The sequence below is a fragment of the Lepisma saccharinum genome, chromosome 17 (assembly GCF_977018435.1).
Source record: "Lepisma saccharinum chromosome 17, izLepSacc3.1, whole genome shotgun sequence".
Taxonomy (NCBI): domain Eukaryota; kingdom Metazoa; phylum Arthropoda; class Insecta; order Zygentoma; family Lepismatidae; genus Lepisma; species Lepisma saccharinum.
Genome location: NC_139245.1, coordinates 38,120,090 through 38,142,461, shown reverse-complemented (window position 1 = coordinate 38,142,461; position 22,372 = coordinate 38,120,090). Strand labels below are relative to the sequence as shown.

Below are 22,372 nucleotides of genomic sequence, written 5' to 3'. Positions count from 1 at the left end.
ACAATACAATAGGAAGGCGAATTGGTGACTATTTTTGTCCGCCTAGTCTTTGTCTATACATTAGCCTCTTACAACGTACCATAAACTTTATTTAGTTAATTCTCATTATTCACACAAAACAAAATACATGTTCGCTGAACACTGGCGTACATAGAGGGATGGCCGATGGTGTTCCAGCCCCTACCAAAATTTTGAGAAAATCAAAATTTTCAAATAAAAATCCGTTAAGTACTTTAAAAAATCAAAATGTGTAAATGCGAAACCTCTTTTAAAGTGAATCCCGATTACCATTTTTGTCTTTGAATACAATTTTAGTAAACTGAAAAGCTCCAAAAATACGAAATATTTTATTATGCATCCTGCCCTCCAACACGAAGCCATGTGCTATCCCCATTTACTATTCCAGCCCCTCCCGAAAAAAAATTCCTGCGTACGAAAGTGTATTGAACATTTTTGCAACTGAGATACAAAACAAATTTTTTCTCTTTTAAATCACAGTTATCCTAACCTAACCTCATAAACTCGTGTTTATTTTCAAGGCATCACTCTGAAAGATGCGTGTGTTTGGAATGCTGTGCTTTTCTCCATGCTGCATGGAAATAATAATTCAAATTATTATTATTGTTATTAGTAGTAGTAGTAGTAGAAGTAGTAATAGTAATATTATTGTCCCAGATCTTTGACTGTAAAAAATTGGCCATTTAAATTTTTTCCACAGCATTTTTCATAATATTTCAAAAGCTCAAGGGGGGGTTTAAACCCCGTAACCCCCCTTGCGTACGCCACTGGTCTTACTGAGTTTATGTTTGCCTAGCGCAACTGTTAGTATTGTAAACTTACCTCGAGATCTCCAAAAATGAACTTTTCCCCCAATTTTCTTATTTTCTTCTTCTTCTTGTTCTTCTTCTACAAATTGGGTGTGATGGGTCCCAAGTGTACCTCGTTGGAATTTGTGTTCCATAAGCTTTCCAACGAGGTATCACTTGTGATTCTGAGATAATTAGTACAGGGGCACAAAGGCCGCCAACATGAAGCTCTGCGATTTCCTTCAAATGTTTGGCCGGGTTCTAAAGGTTGATACTATAACTGGCATTATTTCTAATTCTGAGGGTGCAGGGCAAAAACCAAGTTCACATTCGTCTTCAGCAGATCGAAAACAAAAAGGAACACCTTCGTTCATGCAAAAAAAAAATCACTGTCAACCAGTCAGTCCCGCACCGTGGCACCGGCTACTGGACGCTCCCAGGTTCGGGTCTCCTGGGGGAAGCGTAACATCTTTTCTCCTGAGATTTTCGCCTGTGGGTGGGACCGGTGACCTACGAATGAGTAGCGTAACCCGGTCGTGGAAACTTGCAATAACGACTGTGTGTTCGTCGTGCTGACCACACGTCACCTCGAACTGGTTGGATGATGTCCCAACCTCGGCAGGTGAGAGTGAGGCTGGCAGTCGGTGGCCCTGACCTCCACGGGCTGTTGCGCCACGGGATATATTTTATTATTATTCATTAATTAAACTTTACATACGCGTATATGTAATAGAGGTAAAATATCTAAGAATTCGTTACTTTTTGGACGAAGTACCTAGGAGTCGGTCACTCTATAAACACTGGTTTTGGAATTGATTGGAAAAGGAAGTAGAGTACAGAGAGAAGTGGAGGAAACTGCTGATGAAGCCAAGCAAGGTTGTAGAGCCAGAATGACGTTAGCATCCTTTGGGCCAATTAGCGCACAGCATGTTCACATCAACCTCCCCACTTGGCGTGTATAAATTGTGTGCGGTCTGTGCGACACTTCATCGGCGATTACACGTCCACTTCATGCGCGAAGCGGAACCCTTTGTTCAAGTAAGCGTCTGTAATGTACCTACCGACATTAGCCTCTCGCTTTGATCTGGAAGCAGGTGAACCTCGGAAATTTATCGGTTCGATTTCGCAATTAAGAATCCCGCCAACACCCTGAAAACACCAACAATGCTCCTTCGAAATGAGGCCATTGTTGTCCGTCGAGGCGGAAGTCCTCCAATTGCTTCTCCGGGGACATTGTTGGACTCTGCTGGATACAGCCGTGGAGACTTCAAGCTGTGTCAAAATGATTACCCCTGAGTGGGGTTCCTATGGCAACACGAGATCCGGCAATCTGGTGGGAAGTGGATTCCCAGGGTTCGAGCGGAGGAGGCAAAACAGCGGACCCATTTGTCCAGCGAGGAAGTCCCTTGCTTTGTCAAACTGCGGGGGGGAATTTCGGCGGCCAATCACATCGTTTGTGAAGACGACAGCTGAAGCATTCTGTAATGTCAAGTTGGGTGCTCCTGTTGGGTTCCTGTGAAGACATTGTTCTTTCCTTTGGAGCAGGGGGAGGGGCTGAGGAGGGCGAGTTACACTGATTAATAATATGTTTCTTTAGTTTCATTCAATTATTGATTCATTACCGGCCTCCGTGGAGGAGTGGTTAGCACAGAGCGCTACGTCGCCAGGGGTCCCGGGTTCGAATCACAGCAAGAGAATTGATGTTCTTTGTGATTCTCCCTTCATCAAATTCATCATATCACCATCCTCTTAGCGATTAGCTAAAATTGTCAGAAAAGCGAAGAAAATAAAAGAAGTCATTGATTGATTTGTTCTTCTTCGCTTTTCTGCATCCTCGTCTTTGCGATTAATTTTATTTCGCTCTCCTTCCACTTTTGTGGCTAATCGCGACGATGAGAATGAGTTTGAGGAAATTGATAAGGGGCACTCATGAAAATACCCATGTTCAAACCGGAATTCGAACCCAGGAACCTTGGCTTCATAGCGCGCTGTGCTAACCACTCTGCCACGGAAGTCGGCTTAATTCAGTTACATAAGTTGTGTATTTATATCGGCAACCACCTATTGTTTCTTTAAATGTTACTATTAATGTAATACTGCAACGGGGTTGCATTGAAGCCATTTTGACGTTTGCCTATCTATATAGTGTTATTGTAATGTGCTTGACGACTCACATTAGACATAAGAAATGATTATGTATTACCACAGATAAAGATAAGATATCTGTGGTATTATAAAGATATATATAGATCTTTATCTGTGGTATTACTGTTATTGTAATTATTATCATGATATGAAGAAGTAAAAATATGGAGTAAAACTTTAGATATAACGCAGACATTAATTCATTAGGCAAGACTACGAATATTTGTGTAAAAAAGCTATTCTACAAAGGAAAATAGTCTATAAATAAATATAAGAAATCAAGATGTATAAGAGAATAAGAAGATTGTTATTTCCCGCCCATGACAAATGAAGTCCCTGTTTATTTTCATTATCATCATCATTATCATTGTTAATTAATTTTTGTACACACTGTGAAAACACAATTCATTGATAGAAATCGAATACTATCTTCATATAAGTTCGGCTACATAAACTTCACTTCACATTATCCAACAAACGTCACACAAGTACTTTGCTTATTTAATTTTAATTCTTGTCAACTCTTTCGGGGAGGGGCTCCAGACCATCTAGACCCACCCCCTAAATACGCCCTTTGCCAAAAACCGTTGCAAGGCATTGAAATAGTACTTACTTTTCTATAATATAAGTTAAATTATACTAGTTTTTAGTTGACTCGTTTAAGAAAATATCGTCTGTCTCAAGCAGAGAAATCTTTAAAAAATGATTTTTCTGTTTCCAGAATATCCGTGATATTTCGGGTGAGGTCTGCCAAAGCGATTAAAATCACTGACCTTGACCTCCTGAAACGCCTCGGAATCATCGTCGCTGTGTTCTCGGTGTTTCTGGTCATCAGGACGCTGGTGGCGCCTCCACACGTCATAGTCGGAAGAACAGCTGACGATCTGAAAGCCTTCCTTTGCAAGACTGACTGGTGGGACCATTCCTTCTCTATCAGTAAGTACTTGTCTCATGCTTATAAACAATAGTTATTGTTAGAATATGGGTATTTTAGAGTTACACTATACAAAAAAGAGTATTATACTAGGTGCAGAGCTCGAAATGGAGCGGACTGGAACAGCGTTTCGGATCTTAAATGGAACCTTCCCGTTCCGTTTCGTAACAAATGACAACGGACCGTTTCGGTTCGTTTAAATTTAGATGTATCATTACACTTTCCTTTTCAGCCTGGACCAAATTGTGAATTTTCTTTAATAGTATACAGGGTGTCTCATAAGTAATAGCACAAACTGACACAGGTTAAATTACACGATAAGAGAAGCAAAAAAGTCTCAGTAAACATTGGTCCGCAAACGAGCCGTTTTCGAGATGTTTGTTTGTAAACGTCGTCCTAGTTGGTAAAATGCTAATAAGACAGTAAGAAAAGTCATTAGATATCTCATTGCTAGATTGTGTACTGATTGTATTCATCCTGTTTCATTCCAGCGCCACCTCTCGGAAATGTTCTGTTTTGTAAACAAAGAGCAAAGCTCGGAACGCCCAAGGAGTAAAGCACTCGGTGTTTACAAAATGCAATCAGTGACGGCTTCTAACCACACATTCGCACACATTATTAGCATTTTACCAACTAGGATGACGTTTACAAACAATGAAATCAGTGGTGGCTTGTAATCACACATTCGCGATTATCTCGAAAACAACTCGTTTGCGGACCCAGGTTTACTGAGACGTTTTTGCCTCTATTATCGTGTACTTTCACCTGTGTCAGTTTGCGCTATTACTTTTGAGACACCCTGTATATTATGACATTTTCATAAGGTTCCCCTCTACGTGAAGATGTGTTGTTGCCGCGAGGGGGCTTAGCAGAGAGTCTATGTTGCTCATCTTTTGTGTCTTGTGGTTCTATTTTTTTACTATATTTATACAATTATTCTTTAATTATTACTATTTGTCGTTTCTTGTGGGTTCGATTTTTCTGACAGAAGTAGGCACAAGATCTTTATACAAATTCGGTTTCTCTTATTATTGCCATATTTTTGAGGCTACGTAAGGCCTATTGATAGGAACCATGATTTTTCGCAAAGGCGATAAGGCCGAAAAATGTTACTTGTTGCATGAAAAAAGTGTTCATTTATATACAGTTACATGTTCTAAACACACATTTACAAATTTGATATCGCAAATTGACGCGAATATGGCCCAAAATGCGAATTGTTTCAACCAGTGATGTGCGTCTACGCGTAAACAACGATAGTCTACATTCTACACGTAGATAACGTAATCTATGTAAACAACATTGCGAAAGGTTATGACTTAGCAAAGGGCGCTGTAAAATTAAAACAAAATTATACTGAGTATCAGCTGTTGATGCGTGAGAAGAATCTTATATAAACTTCCTTACAATTGCAAACAATTTCTCACCGAGGTAAAAACGTGACGTAGGAAATATTTTAGTGTTTTATATGAAAAATACCACTTTTGCTCCACAACTGCCATCTGTTTTATTTTTCATGCAATTTAGCTTTTTCACAGTTGATGATAGGGACAGAACATAAATATTGTTGTAAATAGGATTCTTGTCAGTTCATTACGAACAAATATAGTTGAAAATGTCACTTTCCTTTTCGTGAAAGCCTTGAAAATTAGTTCACATTGTCTACTTAGTCTCTGTAAACTACAACCCAATGTAATCTACGCGTAGATTACGTGTAGACAACGCATGAAACGTAAACTTATAATGTACGGCACATCACTGGTTTAAACACATTTTGCCCTTAAAAACGAAAAATGCTGCGAAACTACAACATTTTAAAAATAAGTATTGTGAAGAAAAAGTATTGCGGATATAAGCACATTTCATTAAAAAAAAAAATGTTATCCACTTGGGCAAGCTGACTAGCATTCACGATTTCCGTCGGTGTAAATTTTCAAAAGGAAGAAAGTACCAGAAGGCTCGTGTCAAATGTATTTTACTTCATTTTATGTTTATGTAAAATGTAATACAGCGCGAAACCGTTTCTTGAATATTTCCATTTCGCTCACTGAGTAGGTGTATGTGTGTATGTGAATGATCTATACTACATTGTGGAACCGCTTCGAGCCAAATTTTCTTTAACACTCCCGGTAAACATTTTTCAGAGAGCCTATACTTAAACTTTGAAAATTCTGGATGAATGTATATGGTCATCTTACACCACTTACGATCACTATGCATCAATTATTTTTCTACAAACCAGGATTTATGAAATATAGTTGGCCAAACTGAAGAAGTATACTACTGTATACTTCATTCATTGTAAGAACGAAGTTAATGTCAACAAAACTACGTGACTTCTTAGAAATAGTTACTTTCCTTGCGTTAGTCTGGTGCTATTTTGCCCACGAATATATTGGTCGTAGCTATACAGCTCATAATATAAACTTATACAGTCCTATAGCAACGACCTGACCGTGCATTCGCCTACGTTGTATTACATTCATGTAATGATAGAAAGCATGGAAATCAATGTTTCAAAACCAAATCGTGAATTCGAGGCCCTAAACTTTCAAGATTCTAGGTCCATTGGTTTGGGATGTGCTTTGATGACGAATTATGTTATATGTTAAGATATGTGTCGTATATAGACCCTAGGGTTTTGGGATCGAAACATTGGCTATGCCAGCCTAAGGCTCCTCGCTGGATTTGCGAGAGGTACACTTATAGCTTGGGGTGACACCCCAGAGAAACAACGGTAACACGTAGACAAGAAAAGGGAGCTCGCCCCTGTGAAATAAACGTTCGGTATTAACACTTCGGGGTTGACTGGTCTTGCAGGGTTGTGAGAATAATAAGCAGGGTGATAAAGGAACGTTCGTTTACATCTGGTGTCCTGTAGAGTCGATGGTCTCGTTGAATCCGTAGACAAAAGCACCGTTCTGAAATAAAACTTCTTTCGGTGTCGGAACTCCCGTGGCAACTCTTTACGTAATAACTGATAATCAACTGATTCGGAGGCAAAGACTGTTCACGCGATATATTTCTGAGTACAACTGGGCTGAGAAATGGTTTTCCGAACTATTTATGGAGGATTAGAATTTCCGATCGTTAAAACCGATGGCGAGTTCCGTTTTGTCGTTAACTGTCTTTTCTTGCCTAAAGCTGACGTTGCATTATTTCAACGCTTCCTGTGGATTTCTGTTAGAATCCTGTGTCAGCGGAGATTTCAGATCCGCTGAAGGTCGCTGGTGTCATTTGCTTTTAAGAAGCTACTTCCAGCTTCTTCAACCCACTTATGAAGTGATTAGACTATCGAGTTATGTCGCCAGGGGTCCCGGATTCGAGACACGCCTTTGGCATGATACGGTGTTGACCTGATTCTCTTCTATAACTGCGGGTATTGAGTGTAAGCTCTTGTCATGAACCTCGACAAATATGTGCGTGGAATCTCTTGTTCAATCTGCCGCGGAGGTCGGTGGAAGCTGGAATTTGGTGAGAATGTGGATGTAAATAGGCGACCTCATTTTGAGAGCTTTCTGTTATAGACCACAACGATTACCTCTTACTAAATCAATTAAAATTTAAATCAAGAGAGAAGTGAAGGAGAGAAGGAGAGAACCCCGAAGCAGTCCCACCTCCACCCGCATACACTCGAGGATATGCTCTTATGTCCTTAGTGTCTTCAAATAAATCAGAACGCCAGTTGCTCCAAATTTATCGGTTCCCCCATATTCCTTTCTTTATTTACAATATACAATTACATATACAACACTCAAGAGAAGGCAAAAATAAGAAGATACAATACGGTTACAAGTATTAGTTAGTTGATTTGATTTGATTTGTTTTTTTTTTAAAGTCCACTTTATGCACAGATAGGCTAATTGGGAATGGGCCTACAATTTAAAGTGGGATACGAACCACTGTTCAATGTGCCTCGAACCCGGGACACCCTGATTACAAGGCGGCGACGTTACGACTACAACATCGGGGAGAGTCCATGTATTAGTTAGTTTAAATCTATTAGTTCATTAGAATATCCAGACCATTCTGTAAAAAATCAATATGCTGACCAAGGCAGTAATTTAATTTTATTATAAAACATAAACTAAACGTAACGTTTTAACCTTATAGCAAGGTCTTCTTCAGACTCTGTACCAAGTACAAATGTAACAAGATACAAAAACAGGACGATATATATACACAAAACATTACTCCCCTCCAGACTATTAGAAAGTTGTTAGGAACTTTCTATCAGGTGGCTTTCCCTTCTTAACTGTACTTTCACCTAAAAGGCTAAACATATTTTCTTCCCTAGATGGGCTCTTTATCTTGTAACCGATCTTGACGCACCCCTTATAAAAGTTGACCCGCCCTCGCTGGGGCAAAAAGGGCGGCAAGAGACGTTAACGTCTTTTCTGGGGAACGGTTGATGTGCGTTGCAGAAAAGACAGTCCGAGTCAAGCATTGATACGGTTAGGATCCGTGTTACGTTGGTTATTGGTTTCGCGGGCTGTGAAAACTGTAATTGAACTAACGGCCATGATCTCCGCCGGAAAGAGAGATAGTGACTAAAGAACAAACTGTAAGTGAACTAACGGTCATGATCTCAGCCGGAAAGAGAGATAGTGTCTATTGAATAAACTGTGAGTGAACTATCGGCCTGTGCAGTATCTCTACCAGAACCTGAGAAAAAGTTACTAAAGGAGAGAGGCTACATGTTTATTATGAACCAACGACAGGAGGATTAGAAGATTGAAAGACGTCGAACTCGGTATCAGCAAGATTTGTGTTTTCCCCCCAACTCCCCCTAAGTGTTCACCGTTAGTGTTTTTCAGGGTGTTTATCGCCAAGTGAATTGAATACCTAAGTAGTTTCATCGAGGACGTAAGTACTCAGTGAAGTAATCACTAAGTTTGGTCTAATATCTCAACAAATTCACACCGGAAGCTGACTAATCTGTGTATTCCGGAATCGTTTGTAAACCACAGAAGTCAGGTGCCTGGGCCTTTAATAAATATTAATACTGTATTTTGTGGTGTATGAATACTTAGATACTTAAATACAAAAATTCACTGCTAGTCTCATTTTGTGTGGTTGACGTTGTTCGACGGCACAGAATATAAATTGTTCTAATAAAAGCAAAACCAAAGAAAAAACGATATAATCTCACGCTCTTTTTCCTTCATTTTTCTTCCTTCTTCTCTCCTCTTTCTCTCTTTTCCTTTCCACCCTTTCTAACACCTTTTCCATTCTTTGTTTAACTTCAGTCCCCCATTCAAGTTCATTGTGTCTTCTTCATATTTCTTCTCTATTTCCTTGGCCTCTTTGCATTTTCTCACTAATATTCTCTTCTCGCTTCCTATCTGCTTAGCCTCATTCCACTCTATGTCATGTCCTGTCTCTCTCGTGTGTTTAAATTTCGCATTTCTCTCTCTCTTAAGTTGGACATCATCCCTATGTTGTTTCAACCTGTCTTTCAGTCTCTTTTTCGTTTCTCCTATGTACACTCTCTGATCATCTTTACAATTCAGTTCGTAGATAATCCCTTCCTCTTCCTCTTCTCTGTTTTCCTTTTTCTTGTTTGCATTCTTCGCTATTGTTAAGATGCTTCTCCCTCCCTTCCTGTAAGTTTTAATTCCCGCTTTCCTAAGCACTTTGCATATCTTTTCTGTGGTCCATTCTGATGTCCAGAACAAGTCATATTTATTAATTTATAATATTTGTAGATTAATACATTATAATATAATTACAAAAAGTAAGCAAAATTTTAATATTTCAATTGCGGTGTTGCTGTGATGTGCTAAATTTATGGGTTGAAAATCTGTATACCTTTGGTGATTGGGAACTACTCGTATTCTGGCATTTATTTTATGTAAGTCGCAAAGTGAGGATTCGAATTGGTACAGTATTAAGGAATTTATGGGGGTTGATTGAGTATTAGCATATGAGTTATACATAAAGTAAACGAGGGTGGTGGGAGTTGGAAATGGGCATATGGGGAACGTCAAAGACGCTTGAGTCTGACACCTCACCCCCAAAGTCCCAGTGGAGGATCGCTGTGGAAAATTTGGACAGGTGAAAATGTCCTTTCATCCTTCACTCTCTTCTATACGTCTCTTATTGTATTAACATACACATCGGTTAAAATGGTATTGCCGATCTTCCACAATAGCGTAGTAACAACGACGTCGGCTTGTAATCAAATGAGGACCTCTCCGATGGCGCAGTTGTAGCGTCGTTGCCTTGTAATCAAGGGGTCCCGGGTTTGATACCCAATGGAGGCACATAGTGGTTTGGATTCCACTTTAAACTGAAGGTCCAGTTCCGATTAGCCTTACTGTGCACAAAGTGGACTTAAAACAACAATTCAATCAAGCAATCAATCATGTAATCAAGTGGTCCTACGTTCCATACCCGGTGGAAACACATAGATGTTCACATTCTATTTTCAACTGTAGGTCCATACGATTAGCCCATCTGTGTGTTAAGCTTCAAACATAAATTCTAACTCAGATGTTATTACCTACTTCCAATGTTTACTCAGTCAAGCAGTGGCCGACCTCCGTGGCGGAGTGGTTAACACAGCGCGCTACAACGCGAATTGCATCATCACTCATACTCAGTGCCACGATTAGCCAAAAGTGGCAGAAAGCTGCTCTAAATAAATAACATCAAAATGTAAAATATTTAAAAATCACTCAAGCAGTGGACATTCCGGATGACGTAGTTGTAACATCACCGCCTTGTAACTAAGAGGTCCCGGGTTCGAAACCTTGTGGAAGCATATTGATTGATTGATTTGCTTTATTTTGCTTAGCTTTTTGTGCCACTTTTGGCTAATTTGCGAATATATGGATGAGTTATGACATGATGAAAAACATGCATGTCCAGGCCGGGGTTCGAACCCGAGACCCCTGACGTCGTAGCGCGATGTGGAAGAATATTGCATTGTGATTCGGATCCAACTTTAAACTGTAGGTTCCATTCCTGTGCATAAAGTGGACTCGAAACAAAGATTGATCCAAGTAGTCTATTTTCATGATGACGTCGATGTTGTACTTCTTTAGGTTAATTTGGACGATGATGATGAATGATGATTAAATTAAATTGATGAAAATGCAAACATAATGAATCAGGGGCTGGAACTGAATGTGCCTGGCATCTCGTATTAGCGTGTGGGTCACAAAACATTCCATGCAATTTGCAATTATATAGAGTTTGTCCTCGGCAACACACACGTAGTAAAACACTATATATGTCTGTTGGAGCGATTGTAGTACACTATTAATGTCATTACAATTCATATGGAATGATCTATTACAACCAACCGAGGTTCGATGCATTCGGTCTATTTTACAGAATATAGATTCACACACTGCAATATATTTATCTAAATGGCCACGTTTCGTGGTCCCTCATCTAATTGGCTTGATTGCGTAAACTTCGTTAGCATGAGACTCAGTTGTGGTGCGTCATCCGCAACGGTAAACAGGCCATATTGCATTTTCATGTAATTTGATGCTAATGGAAGGTGTCCCAATCCATTTAAGAAGCGTGGGTGAAATTGCTGTGTTTTGTGTGGTGCCATATTGAAATAGTTAACCGAAGTATCAAATGCTGTCTGTCATTGAGTGTATGGTGCGAGTAGGCTCAACCATAATCTAATTCACTGACGCTGTGATCGGAAGCGCTGAACTCGTGTTTTTGTCACCGAAGGTTCGAGAATAGTGTTGAGCGCTAATCGTCCAGACGATATATATCGTGTCAGCGATATATCATCACGATATTTTGGCTATATATATTGTGTCGGCGAATTATCGTCACGATTTTTGGCTATATATATATATATATATATATATATATATATATATATATATATATATATATATATATATATACAGATATACAGATATATATATATAAACACACACACACACACACACACGAGGGCCATTTTTCTTGTAGTGGCAACATGTATGAGAAAGAGACACGAAAGAAGATACATCCCTGGAATAATCCTTCAATGTAATCTGCTGCTGCGTGAACACGTTTCCAAACATCTGGCAGTCGTTGGATGCCACTGATAGCTCCTGTTCGTGCCAGTGTGCACAGAGACTGCCCTGAGGCCGAAATGATGCTCGGGACGTCTGGAAAGCGTTCCCCCCTCAGCGGTTCCTTCATCAACAAATCAAAGTTGCAGGGACTCATGTCAGAAGAATAAGGTGGGTGCTCCAACAACTCCCAACCCCATTATTGCAGAGTGTCCGAAAAGTCACGCAACCCGGTGTTTACGACCGTATAACGGAATAGCGAAACGGAATGAGAAGAAACGCTTTCTGCCAAGAGAATGCCCTGTATATTGGGAAAATTTAGAGAGACAAACATATGTAAGAACATGCATGTTTTAATAACAAATAAGCGAAGTGTTGCCAAAGGCGGAAAAAAAATATTTGCAAATCGTGTATATTGATACACAGAACTCACTGAGGTAAATTATTGCAACATTTCACAATACCAACGAACAATTTGGATGGCCATCTAATGAATTTGACAGAAAAAGAACTTTGGCGAAGTTTCAAAAACATTGCAGAAGGGAATAAATGGGCTGTTCCAAAAATCGATGTTTTCACAATATTACGAGGGACACTGGCAACACTGTTGGTGTCACGTGTCACTAACAGACGTGTTTCACCTCAGGCTATCACACTAAGGCACTTTTAAGGACAAAGGAGAAAGTTGGTTATTCTCGAACATATGCAATAAATTACATACACCTTGCAACCCTGAAATGTGGTTTCAATTGGATAGGTATGTCAACAGCCAAAATTCCAGGCATTGGTCGACAGAAAACCCTCATCAGTTGCATGAACTACCCTTGCACTCTCCGAAAATTGGTGTATGGTGTGGAATATCGCGACGTCGTATTGTAGGACCGTTATTCTTTGAGACAACAGTGGATACTGCTGTGTACGAGGATCTCATAATGCAATTCGTTGCTCTCCTGGAAGAAGACGAACGTGATGTTTGGCTACAACAAGATGGAGCAACTTGCCATACATCTGATGAATCTCTTCGTATGCTGAGAGAATTTTTTGGTGATCGTCTAATATCCAAGGATTTATGGCCCAGTCGCTCGCCCGATTTAACATCTGGAGATTTTTTTCTGTGGGGTTACTTAAAGGGGAAAGTATACCAAACGGGACCCAGAACATTGGAGGAGCTGAAACGAAACATTACACAGGAAATTAATAATATCGGTGCTGCAAACCTCAGGAAGGTATCTGAGAACATGATCAAGCGAACCAACTTATGTATCCAAGAAAATGGTGGACACTTCGAACATTTGCTTTAATTTGTAGTGATACCCACATTTCAGGGTTGCAAGGTGTATGTAATTTATTGAATATGTTCGAGAATAACCAACTTTCTCCTTTGTCCTTAAAAGTGCCTTAGTGTGATAGCCTGAGATGAAACACGTCTATTAGTGACACGTGACACCAACAGTGTTGCCAGTGTCCCTCGTAATATTGTGAAAACATCGATTTTTGGAACAGCCCATTTATTCCCTTCTGCAATGTTTTTGAAACTTCGCCAAAGTTCTTTTTCTGTCAAATTCATTAGATGGCCATCCAAATTGTTCGTTGGTATTGTGAAATGTTGCAATAATTTACCTCAGTGAGTTCTGTGTATCAATATACACGATTTGCAAATATTTTTTTTCCGCCTTTGGCAACACTTTGCTTATTTGTTATTAAAACATGCATGTTCTTACATATGTTTGTCTCTCTAAATTTTCCCAATATACAGGGCATTCTCTTGGCAGAAAGCGTTTCTTCTCATTCCGTTTCGCTATTCCGTTATACGGTCGTAAACACCGGGTTGCGTGACTTTTCGGACACTGTATATATCGTGGAGACGATATATCGCCGATATCACGATACGGAAAAATACCGTATCGTATCGTTTGTGACGATATTTTCTTAACTATATACCGCGATATCAAATTTCCGATATCGTCCATCCCTATTCCAGAACCTTCATGGGCGTTTCTTTATGACTGTTCTTTCATCAGTTTCATATATTCACTGTTAATATACATCGTCGCGATTAGCTCAAGGAGGTAGAGAAGAGATCTAATATAATACTACCATCGATTTTCACAATTAATATTAATTAGAAGTTTTCGTTATTCAACATCAAGTTGCCAAATAGTAGTCATCACTTTCCAAGTTAATTTAATGGTGATTGCCAACGGAAACTACTGGGTGAGTCTTTTAAAAGAGGCCCCGTGGAAAATGTGCTCCTTGCATGTAGGCAAACCTGGTACACCGAAGAGAAGAGCGGGGTAGAGAACAGTCCAGGATATCTGTGCCAAGCAGTTTAGACAACTTGACATAAACGTAAATGAATGAAACATCTCTTCTGTAAATACAGTACAGCGTGACAACAACCTACCTAGAAGAGGTGCTGGAAGTGTCCTCCGTTGACCTTGAGGCACGTGTGCAGACGACACCACATGTTCTGAAAAGCACGGGCGAGGACATCCTGCGGGATGTCCTGGATAGCTGTGAAAATATTGTTCTGGAGTTCTTCGACTGTGTGAGGGTTGTTGCTATACACCTGTCCCATTAGAGCTCCTCACAAGAAGAAATCACAGGGTGATAAATCTGGAGAACGAGGTGGCCAAGGTTGGTTCGTGCCACGGCTGATGACGCGATCAGGCGGAAACACTGACTCAATGCGCGTGATCGTTGCACATGCTGTATGCGCCGTGGATCCATCCTGCTGAAAGTAAGCGTTCCTTCGCTCATCCTCAGTCAGTTGTTCAACAAACACGTTGAATATGTTACTGATGTAACGAGCCGAGTTCACAGTCTCATGGAAGAACACGGGGATGATGCGGCGTGACGACACGGCACGCCAGACACCGAGTTTCTGGGCGTGCAGTGGAAACTCCATGAACACGTGTCGATTGTCACCTGACCAGTGTCGCGTGTTCTGGGAGTTTATGTAGCCTGACAGATGGAACCACGCTTCATCGGAAATGAACAAGTAACCTCCGGAGCAATATTGGACAGAAACCACTCACAAAACTGCACGCGAGCTGCCTTGTCCACATCCCGCACCTGATGCATCACGGTAACTTTGAATGCGTACAAGTTCAAGTCCTGCTTCAGGATCCGTATAGCGGTTGACTGGGTCACCTGCAACTGTTGTGCCAAACGCCGAGATGATTTTCGTGGACTGTGTATCATTAGCTGCGCTGCGTCGCCCACCTTTGCCTCAGTGCAGACAGTCTTTGGACGCAGTTTTGGCCTATTTAGCAAGGATCCGGTTTCCCGACATTTTGTAATCAGTTTTTGCATTACTGATTTGGTTGGGGCATCAAAATATCCATCAGCTATTCATTGATTTCAAAAAATCATATGATTCGGTCAAAAGAGATAAATTATATAATATATTAGTCGAGTTTGGAATACCTAAGAAGCTTGTTAGTATGATAAAAATATGCACCAGTGAAACAGAAAGTAAAATTCGTGTGGGTATTAATATGTCTGACAAATTTACAATTCATGATGGGTTAAAACAAGGAGATGCATTATCTCCATTGCTTTTTAATTTTGCCTTAGAATATGCTGTTAGGAAGGTAAAAGAAACTAAAGGACTAAAATTAAATGGTGTGACTCAGTTGTTAGCATATGCAGGTGATGTAGACTTACTGGGGGATGATGTGAATACAATTAAGAATAATGCTAAAATATTTTTCAAAACTGCTAAAGAGATAGGTTTGGAAGTTAACAAAGAGAAAACTAAATACATGCTTACAGGCCGAAACCAAGTGTTAGGTAATAATCAAAATCTAATTATTGATAACAACTCGTTTGAACCAGTTTCCAAATTCAAATACTTAGGAGTAATATTAACAAATGAAAATTATATTAAAGAGGAAATAAAAGGTAGGCTTAATTCAGGAAATGCATGTTACTTTTCTCTTCATAAACTTTTGTCTTCTCGTTTAATATCTAAGAAACAAAAAGTTAAAATATACAAAACAGTAATTTTGCCTGTAGTATTATATGCATGTGAAACTTGGTCCCTTACATTGAAAGAGGAACATAAATTGAGAGTATTTGAAAATAAGATCCTTAGGAAAATCTTTGGACCTAAAAGGGAAGAGGAGACAGGTGATTGGAGAAGGTTACATAATTTCGAACTACATAATTTGTATTCATGTCCAGATATTATTAGAATAATTAAATCCAGAAGACTTAGGTGGGCAGGCCATGTGGCACGAATGGGAGAGGAAAGAGGAGTTTACAGGATTCTTGTTGGGAAACCTGATGGTAAGAGACCTGTAGGAAGGCCAAGACGAAGATGGAGGGACAACGTTGAGATGGACCTAAAGGAAATCGGTAGGGATGGAAAAGAGTATATAGATCTTGCTCAAGATAGGGAAAGATGGAAGGCCTGTGTTGCTGCAGCCATGAACCTTCGGGTTTAAGAAGGCTAGAGAGTTAGTTAGTTAGTTAGATTTGGTTGGGGTCTTCGCTGGAACTCCATTCACAGCGAACTCCGTCGTAAACAAATCTGCACACTGTTTCGTGCATACGTCTCGACAACAAAGATACGCTGCTGCACCGTTAACACCATGCGGACCCACGGAACCACACTCACAACTTTCCTCGCCGCTCAACTACACTCAACTGACCTGCACGCTGCCTGCCTCAAGGTCATCATTGGACACTTTCTTTTCAATCCCCCTCTATGTTATGTTGTCGAAACTACTTGGCACCGATATCCTGGACTGTTCTCTACCCCGCTCTTCTCTTCGGTGTACCAGGGTTGCCTACATGCAAGGAGCACATTTTCCACGGGGCCTCTTTTAAAAGACTCACCCAGTATAAGATTCCATTAGATCCAGTGGTTGGCAACTTATTTAAATCTAATTTTATGTTTGTCAACATGTCTAGACATAATTGAATTATTAATCTTGATTGCACCACAATTTATTTATCTCGTATTCACTGACATACACTGAAGGGGGCTTATGGGTCCACAGCTTCCTCCTAAATTTTGAGAAAAACAACATTTTCAAATAGAAGTAGTGAAGAATTCGGGAGATATCCAAAAGTGGTAAATTCAACCTCGATTGCCAATTTTGGTTGATTGATTGATTGATTGAATTGGTGTCTTAAGTCCACTTTATGCACAGTAAGGCTAATTGGGACTGGACCTACAGTTTAAAGTGGGATCCGAACCACCGGGTATCGAACTGGGGACCCCTTGATTGCAGGAAGACGACGATGGCCAATTTTGAGAGTGGAGTGCAAAGTTCTAGAAATACGAAATGAAATATCTAGTGTACTCCACCCTCCTAGAAAGTAAGTCTGTACCTTCACAATTCCAGCTCATCCCGAATAGAATTCTGTATACGTCAGTGCTAGTATAGATATTTAAATTCAAAGGTACGTATTATTAATGCACGTAATTTTAAAAAAAATTGAAAGGTATTTCCAATTACATGTTGGAATCGGGACGTAGACTCTTAAATGCATTATAAATGGATTTCAGTCTCGTTCACATGTCTTCGTTGACATTTGTTATGTATCATGCCACAGACTTGGAAATTCTAAAACTTTTTAGAAGTTATCGTAATTAGAGAACCAGAGACGGAATATCTCCTTCGTGATGATATAAAACCCAATTCGAATTTCAATTAAAATTATTACCCAATAAGAGACGGATTTTGGAACGCACTTCTGCAAGAACCCTCCAACGCGACCCAGGTTATCACTTTAACGATTCTTATTAATTGCGACGAATAGCGTTTCCGAGACCAGAAAAAGGGTGTGTGGGGGTGAACTTTCCGCAGCGGAAGCTAATTTTACGACAAGCGGGAGAACAAAACTTGAAACGAGCTATCTCCGCAGGAAGTGTGTTAATTGGTTAGAAGATTGTTAACGGTTGCCAAGGGGTTCGAACGGAAGCGGTCGTGTTAATGATGTGGCTTTTTGCCTGCACTTCAAGTGCAATATAATCTCCATGTAATGAATGCGCAGCTCAGCTCCATTTCCTGCTGCATTTCCATGCCAACTTTAAAAGCGGCACCTTTGATGTTCTGCATTTTTACATCTATTTTCTTTCACATTTTGGCTAATGGGAATTTATGAGAAGATAATAACCACTACGCACTGGCAACGCACGGAACACACACCACAAACGAGGATTGTAATAGCTAGGAAAGAGATTTATATGTACTAAAAATTGTTAGATATGTAAATATGGCACGGTATTCAGTGACATGTAAATCACAGTTCAATATTTTTTCATTATGTATAATTAATCATAATATGACTTATGTAAGATTTGGTTTTGTCATTCGAATAGTTCATAAGTATCTGTTGTGAAAATGAAATTCGAGCAAGACAACGAGAGTTGGGGGACAGGTTCTCTGAGTCACGACAACGATCGTCAACAAGGTTCATTCCTTACGTTGCACCCGTATGAATATTGACCTTATGAAATATCTCAGTTTCCCGCCGGCGGATCTACATGAAATTTGGACAACCGAAGCGGCACGTTAAACGTGATATCTGGATTTAATTTCGAGGAGATCAACTGTGTATCCACGACGTAAGGGCGAATTGGTTTTTTATAGGCGATTCATGGTCCAACTACCGATTCTCAAGATAGGCGCCAGAGAGGCGAGGACTTAATCCGCTGTACCTACGTGAAGACACGCCCTTGACACACAATAGGCCCAAGGTTCATGTACCCCGCTGGAACAGAAGCGACGCTCCTTTTAGCGTCTTCCCAACTGATATTTTTGAATCTGGTATAAAACTGCGGGGCTCCGAGTTTTCAACACAGCAATGCCGCCAACAACATCCGTTGCGATCGCCCAACCAGCGAATGTCCAGCCGACGCCCGAGATGAGAATGATCCGGGATTTTTTCCACCTGTTCAAACTGTTCCGGCGCCCACCCAGCGTCGTATCAAGCAGGTGCCTGGAGTAAACTTTGGGGGGTAAAGGTAGCTAGGAGCGTGGTGCTGATCATATATTATATCACATACTTTTCGGAGTCGCTAAGCTAATTGGTGACATTATTGATATCATTTACCTGTAAATAAAATTAATTACATTGGCAGCCCTAGGGGGGGTGGTAAGGGGGGTGGCATGTCAAAATAATGGAAAACGACCGTCTTATTGTGGAATCCACAGTTTTCGGGGTCGCTAAGATGAATAGTAATACTCCCAATGTTGTTCAACTCTACAGGGTGGCTCAAAAAGTCACTTAACACCCCTGGTACAAGGCCACTGAAACGCGCAACATGGAAATGGTGATGACCAATCGTTATCAGGCCAAGGGGGAACCACATTAACGCCACCCGCGCGGTCGGCGTCCATCTTGATGTCCGCCATCTTGAATTCAACTTCAGAATTTTAAATGGGAAGGGGGTGATATGATATATCAGATCAGGCTAGAATTTCACGAGAAATGCAATGGTGAAGGTTTTTTCGACGTATCTTTAACCAGTAAAAAGTTATGACTGAATTCTTGTACCAATTTGCTCCTTTTCGAGGTGTTAGAAAAATGCCTTAAAATTTGTTTAGCGCCTCGGTAATGCATCGAGATCAAAGTGATGTCTAGGGAGAGAAGTTCGCATGCCATTGCACATTATTTTAATCGGATACATCCATGAAGAGCTGTGCATTATGAATGGTTGTCGCGAAGAATTACAGTGTGACGCTTCCATTAAATGAAAAGTCCTTCACAGTGGCAAGGCTAATGTTTATGTTCATAAGGAAGTTCATAAACAGAATATTCGATGCTTTTATCTGATAACTCATTTTCGACAGATAAAAGCTGAATGGTTAGTGCTGGTAGGTTAATGGCGTGATGTTTGGAATAGATTGGTTAGTCAATTTTCCATCAACGGAACATTAAATGCTTAGGGCTACTTGGATTCGTTAAATAAACAGGTTTTTTCATCCTTGCTTATGGAAGAAGGTACTTTTTAAAGAGTTTTTTTCAATAGGGAGGAACACCAGAACACTGTGGAAACGTTGTGAATCAGTTTCTGTCCAAAGTTAGTCATGAGATGACAAGGGTCGCATATTCTGTTTATGAACTTCCTTATGAACATAAACATTAGCCTTGTCGCTGTGAAGGACATTTAATTCAATGGAAGCGTCACACTGTAAATTGTTCGCGACAGCCATTCATAATGCGCAGCTCTTCGTGGATGTATCCGATTAAAATCTTGTGCAATTTCATGCGAACTTCTCTGCCTAGACATCACTTTGATCTCGATGAGTTACCGATGCTCTAAACAAATTTTAAGGCATTTTTCTAACACTCGAAAAGGAGCAAATTGGTACAAGAATTCAGTCATAACTTTTTACTGGTTAAAGATACGTCGAAAAAACCTTCACCATTGCATTTCTCGTGAAATTCTAGCCTGATTTGATATATCATATCACCCCCTTCCCATTTAAAATTCTGAAGTTGAATTCAAGATGGCGGACATCAAGATGGTTGCCGACCGCGCGGGTGGCGTCAATGTGGTTCCCCCTTGGCCTGATAACGATTGGTCATCACCATTTTCATGTTGCGCGCTGCAGTGGCCTTGTACCAGGGGTGTTGAGTGACTTTTTGAGCCACCCTGTATGACAACCCTGGCACCCCTAGGGTGGGAAGAGGGTGACATGTAAAAAGACCGATATTAGTGTGGAATCCATACTTTTTGGGGTTGCGAAGATGAATAGTGACACTCCCAATGCCGTTAAACTCCAATACACCCCTGGTACCCCTAAAGATGGGGGTGGGAAGGGGGTGACATGTAAAACGACCGAATTTAAGTGTGGAATCCATAGTTTTCGTGGTCGCTAAGATGAATAGTGACACTCCCAATACCGTTCAACTCCAAAACACATATGGCACTTCTGGAGGTTGGAGTGGGAAAAGGTGAAATGTAAAAAGGATCGAAAACCACCGATATTAGTGTGGAATTCATAGTTTTCGGGGTCGCAAAGATGAATAGTGATTCTCCCAATGCCGTTCAACTCCATGACACCCCTGGCACCCTGGCACGTTTCCACACTAATATCGGTCTTTCTACATGTCACCCCCTTCCGACCCCCACCACTAGGGGTACCAGGGGTGTATGGGAAGGGGTGGGATGGGGTAACATGTAAAAATAAACGAGAACGACCGATATTAGTGTGGAATTCATAGTTTTTGGGGTCGATAAGATGAATAGGGACACTCCCAATGCCGTTCAATTTAACGTTATTAATTCTTGCTCTTGGAGGTGGAACTGAAAATGTTGTTCATAAATTATTGTTAAATTTATATTATAGTGAATTTGTAAAAGATATTTTGTATACTGAACTTATACTTTTAAATACCTGTAAATAAAATTAGTTACATTTTACGCTATAGTTAGAATTCATTAAACACCCGGGCAACGCCGGGTAATCAGCTAGTTATATATAAAAATGACTGAAACATGCAAAATACAGTGTGTCCAAAAGGTTACGCAACCGTGACTGAACGTGCGTAACTTTTGTACAAAAAGGCGATAGCAACATGAAACACAGTGTAAGATTCATAACTCTATAACATTTAGTAGAAAGGTTACGTTGAAAGTCTCGGTTTCGTGACTTTTTGGATACGCTATATGTTCTTAAATAAATGTAAAAATATGGAAATTAAAAATAGCATTTTCCGAGGTTAAATAGCACGATTCGTAGGTTTAGGCGCCACAGCCTCGTTAGAATACAGTAGAGGAGATTGTTCTGGGTGGAAGAGAGGTTGAGAGTTGAATTGGTTCCAAAATGTCACGACTTACTCTCCAAGGGGAACATTTGATTCACAATGTCGGCTAACAGGTCGAATATTTCGAAACTTTACTTTTGACTTTGGATTATTTTTCTGGTCATCCATTTTATTTAAAGATAACGTTGCTTATGTCCAAAGGAATCCATACAATGGAGTTCTATCAAGATCTTCGTGTGTGTCCAGAAACTCGTTTCTAAATGGACTTGGGTCGTCGCCTTGTAAGCAAAAGGGCCCCGGGTTCAATATCTGGTGGAGGCACGTACTGGTTCTGATCCTACTTTAAACTGTAGGTCCAGTCTATCTGTGCATAAAGTGTACTTTAAAAAACAACTCTAAATTGACTTAGACGATATTAGAGTTCAAGATCCCCGTATTTTCCACATTTGTCATGTGAGTCAGGTTGCTCTTTAATGCCAAAATTTGATAGGTTATCAATATTTATCAACAGCATGCAGTCATCTGTGACGAAGAGATTTGCGTAACCACTGATGAATTCAGGGAATGTCCCAAGGAGCAAAAATTGCCTCCAGAAATAGAAAATCCCCAATGGACATGCGTAGAGCAACAGGGATGGTGGGTGTGATCTAAGCTTCCATTGTTGTAACGGGTGTCAACTTCTTGCAGCTACTTTAACGGTTAATCAGTCAACAGTTACTGGG

The 22,372-nt window shown here is 40.2% G+C and overlaps 1 protein-coding gene across 1 annotated transcript in view; it reads left to right on the top strand.

Moving 5' to 3' along the window:
• LOC146001273 (metabotropic glycine receptor) overlaps positions 1–22,372 on the top strand; it is a 981,963-nt gene that overhangs the window by 817,724 nt on the left and 141,867 nt on the right. The window contains exon 8 of the mRNA XM_083138577.1: positions 3,673–3,887. Coding sequence (XP_082994703.1) covers positions 3,673–3,887 — 215 coding nt within the window. The remainder of the gene's footprint in view (positions 1–3,672; positions 3,888–22,372) is intronic.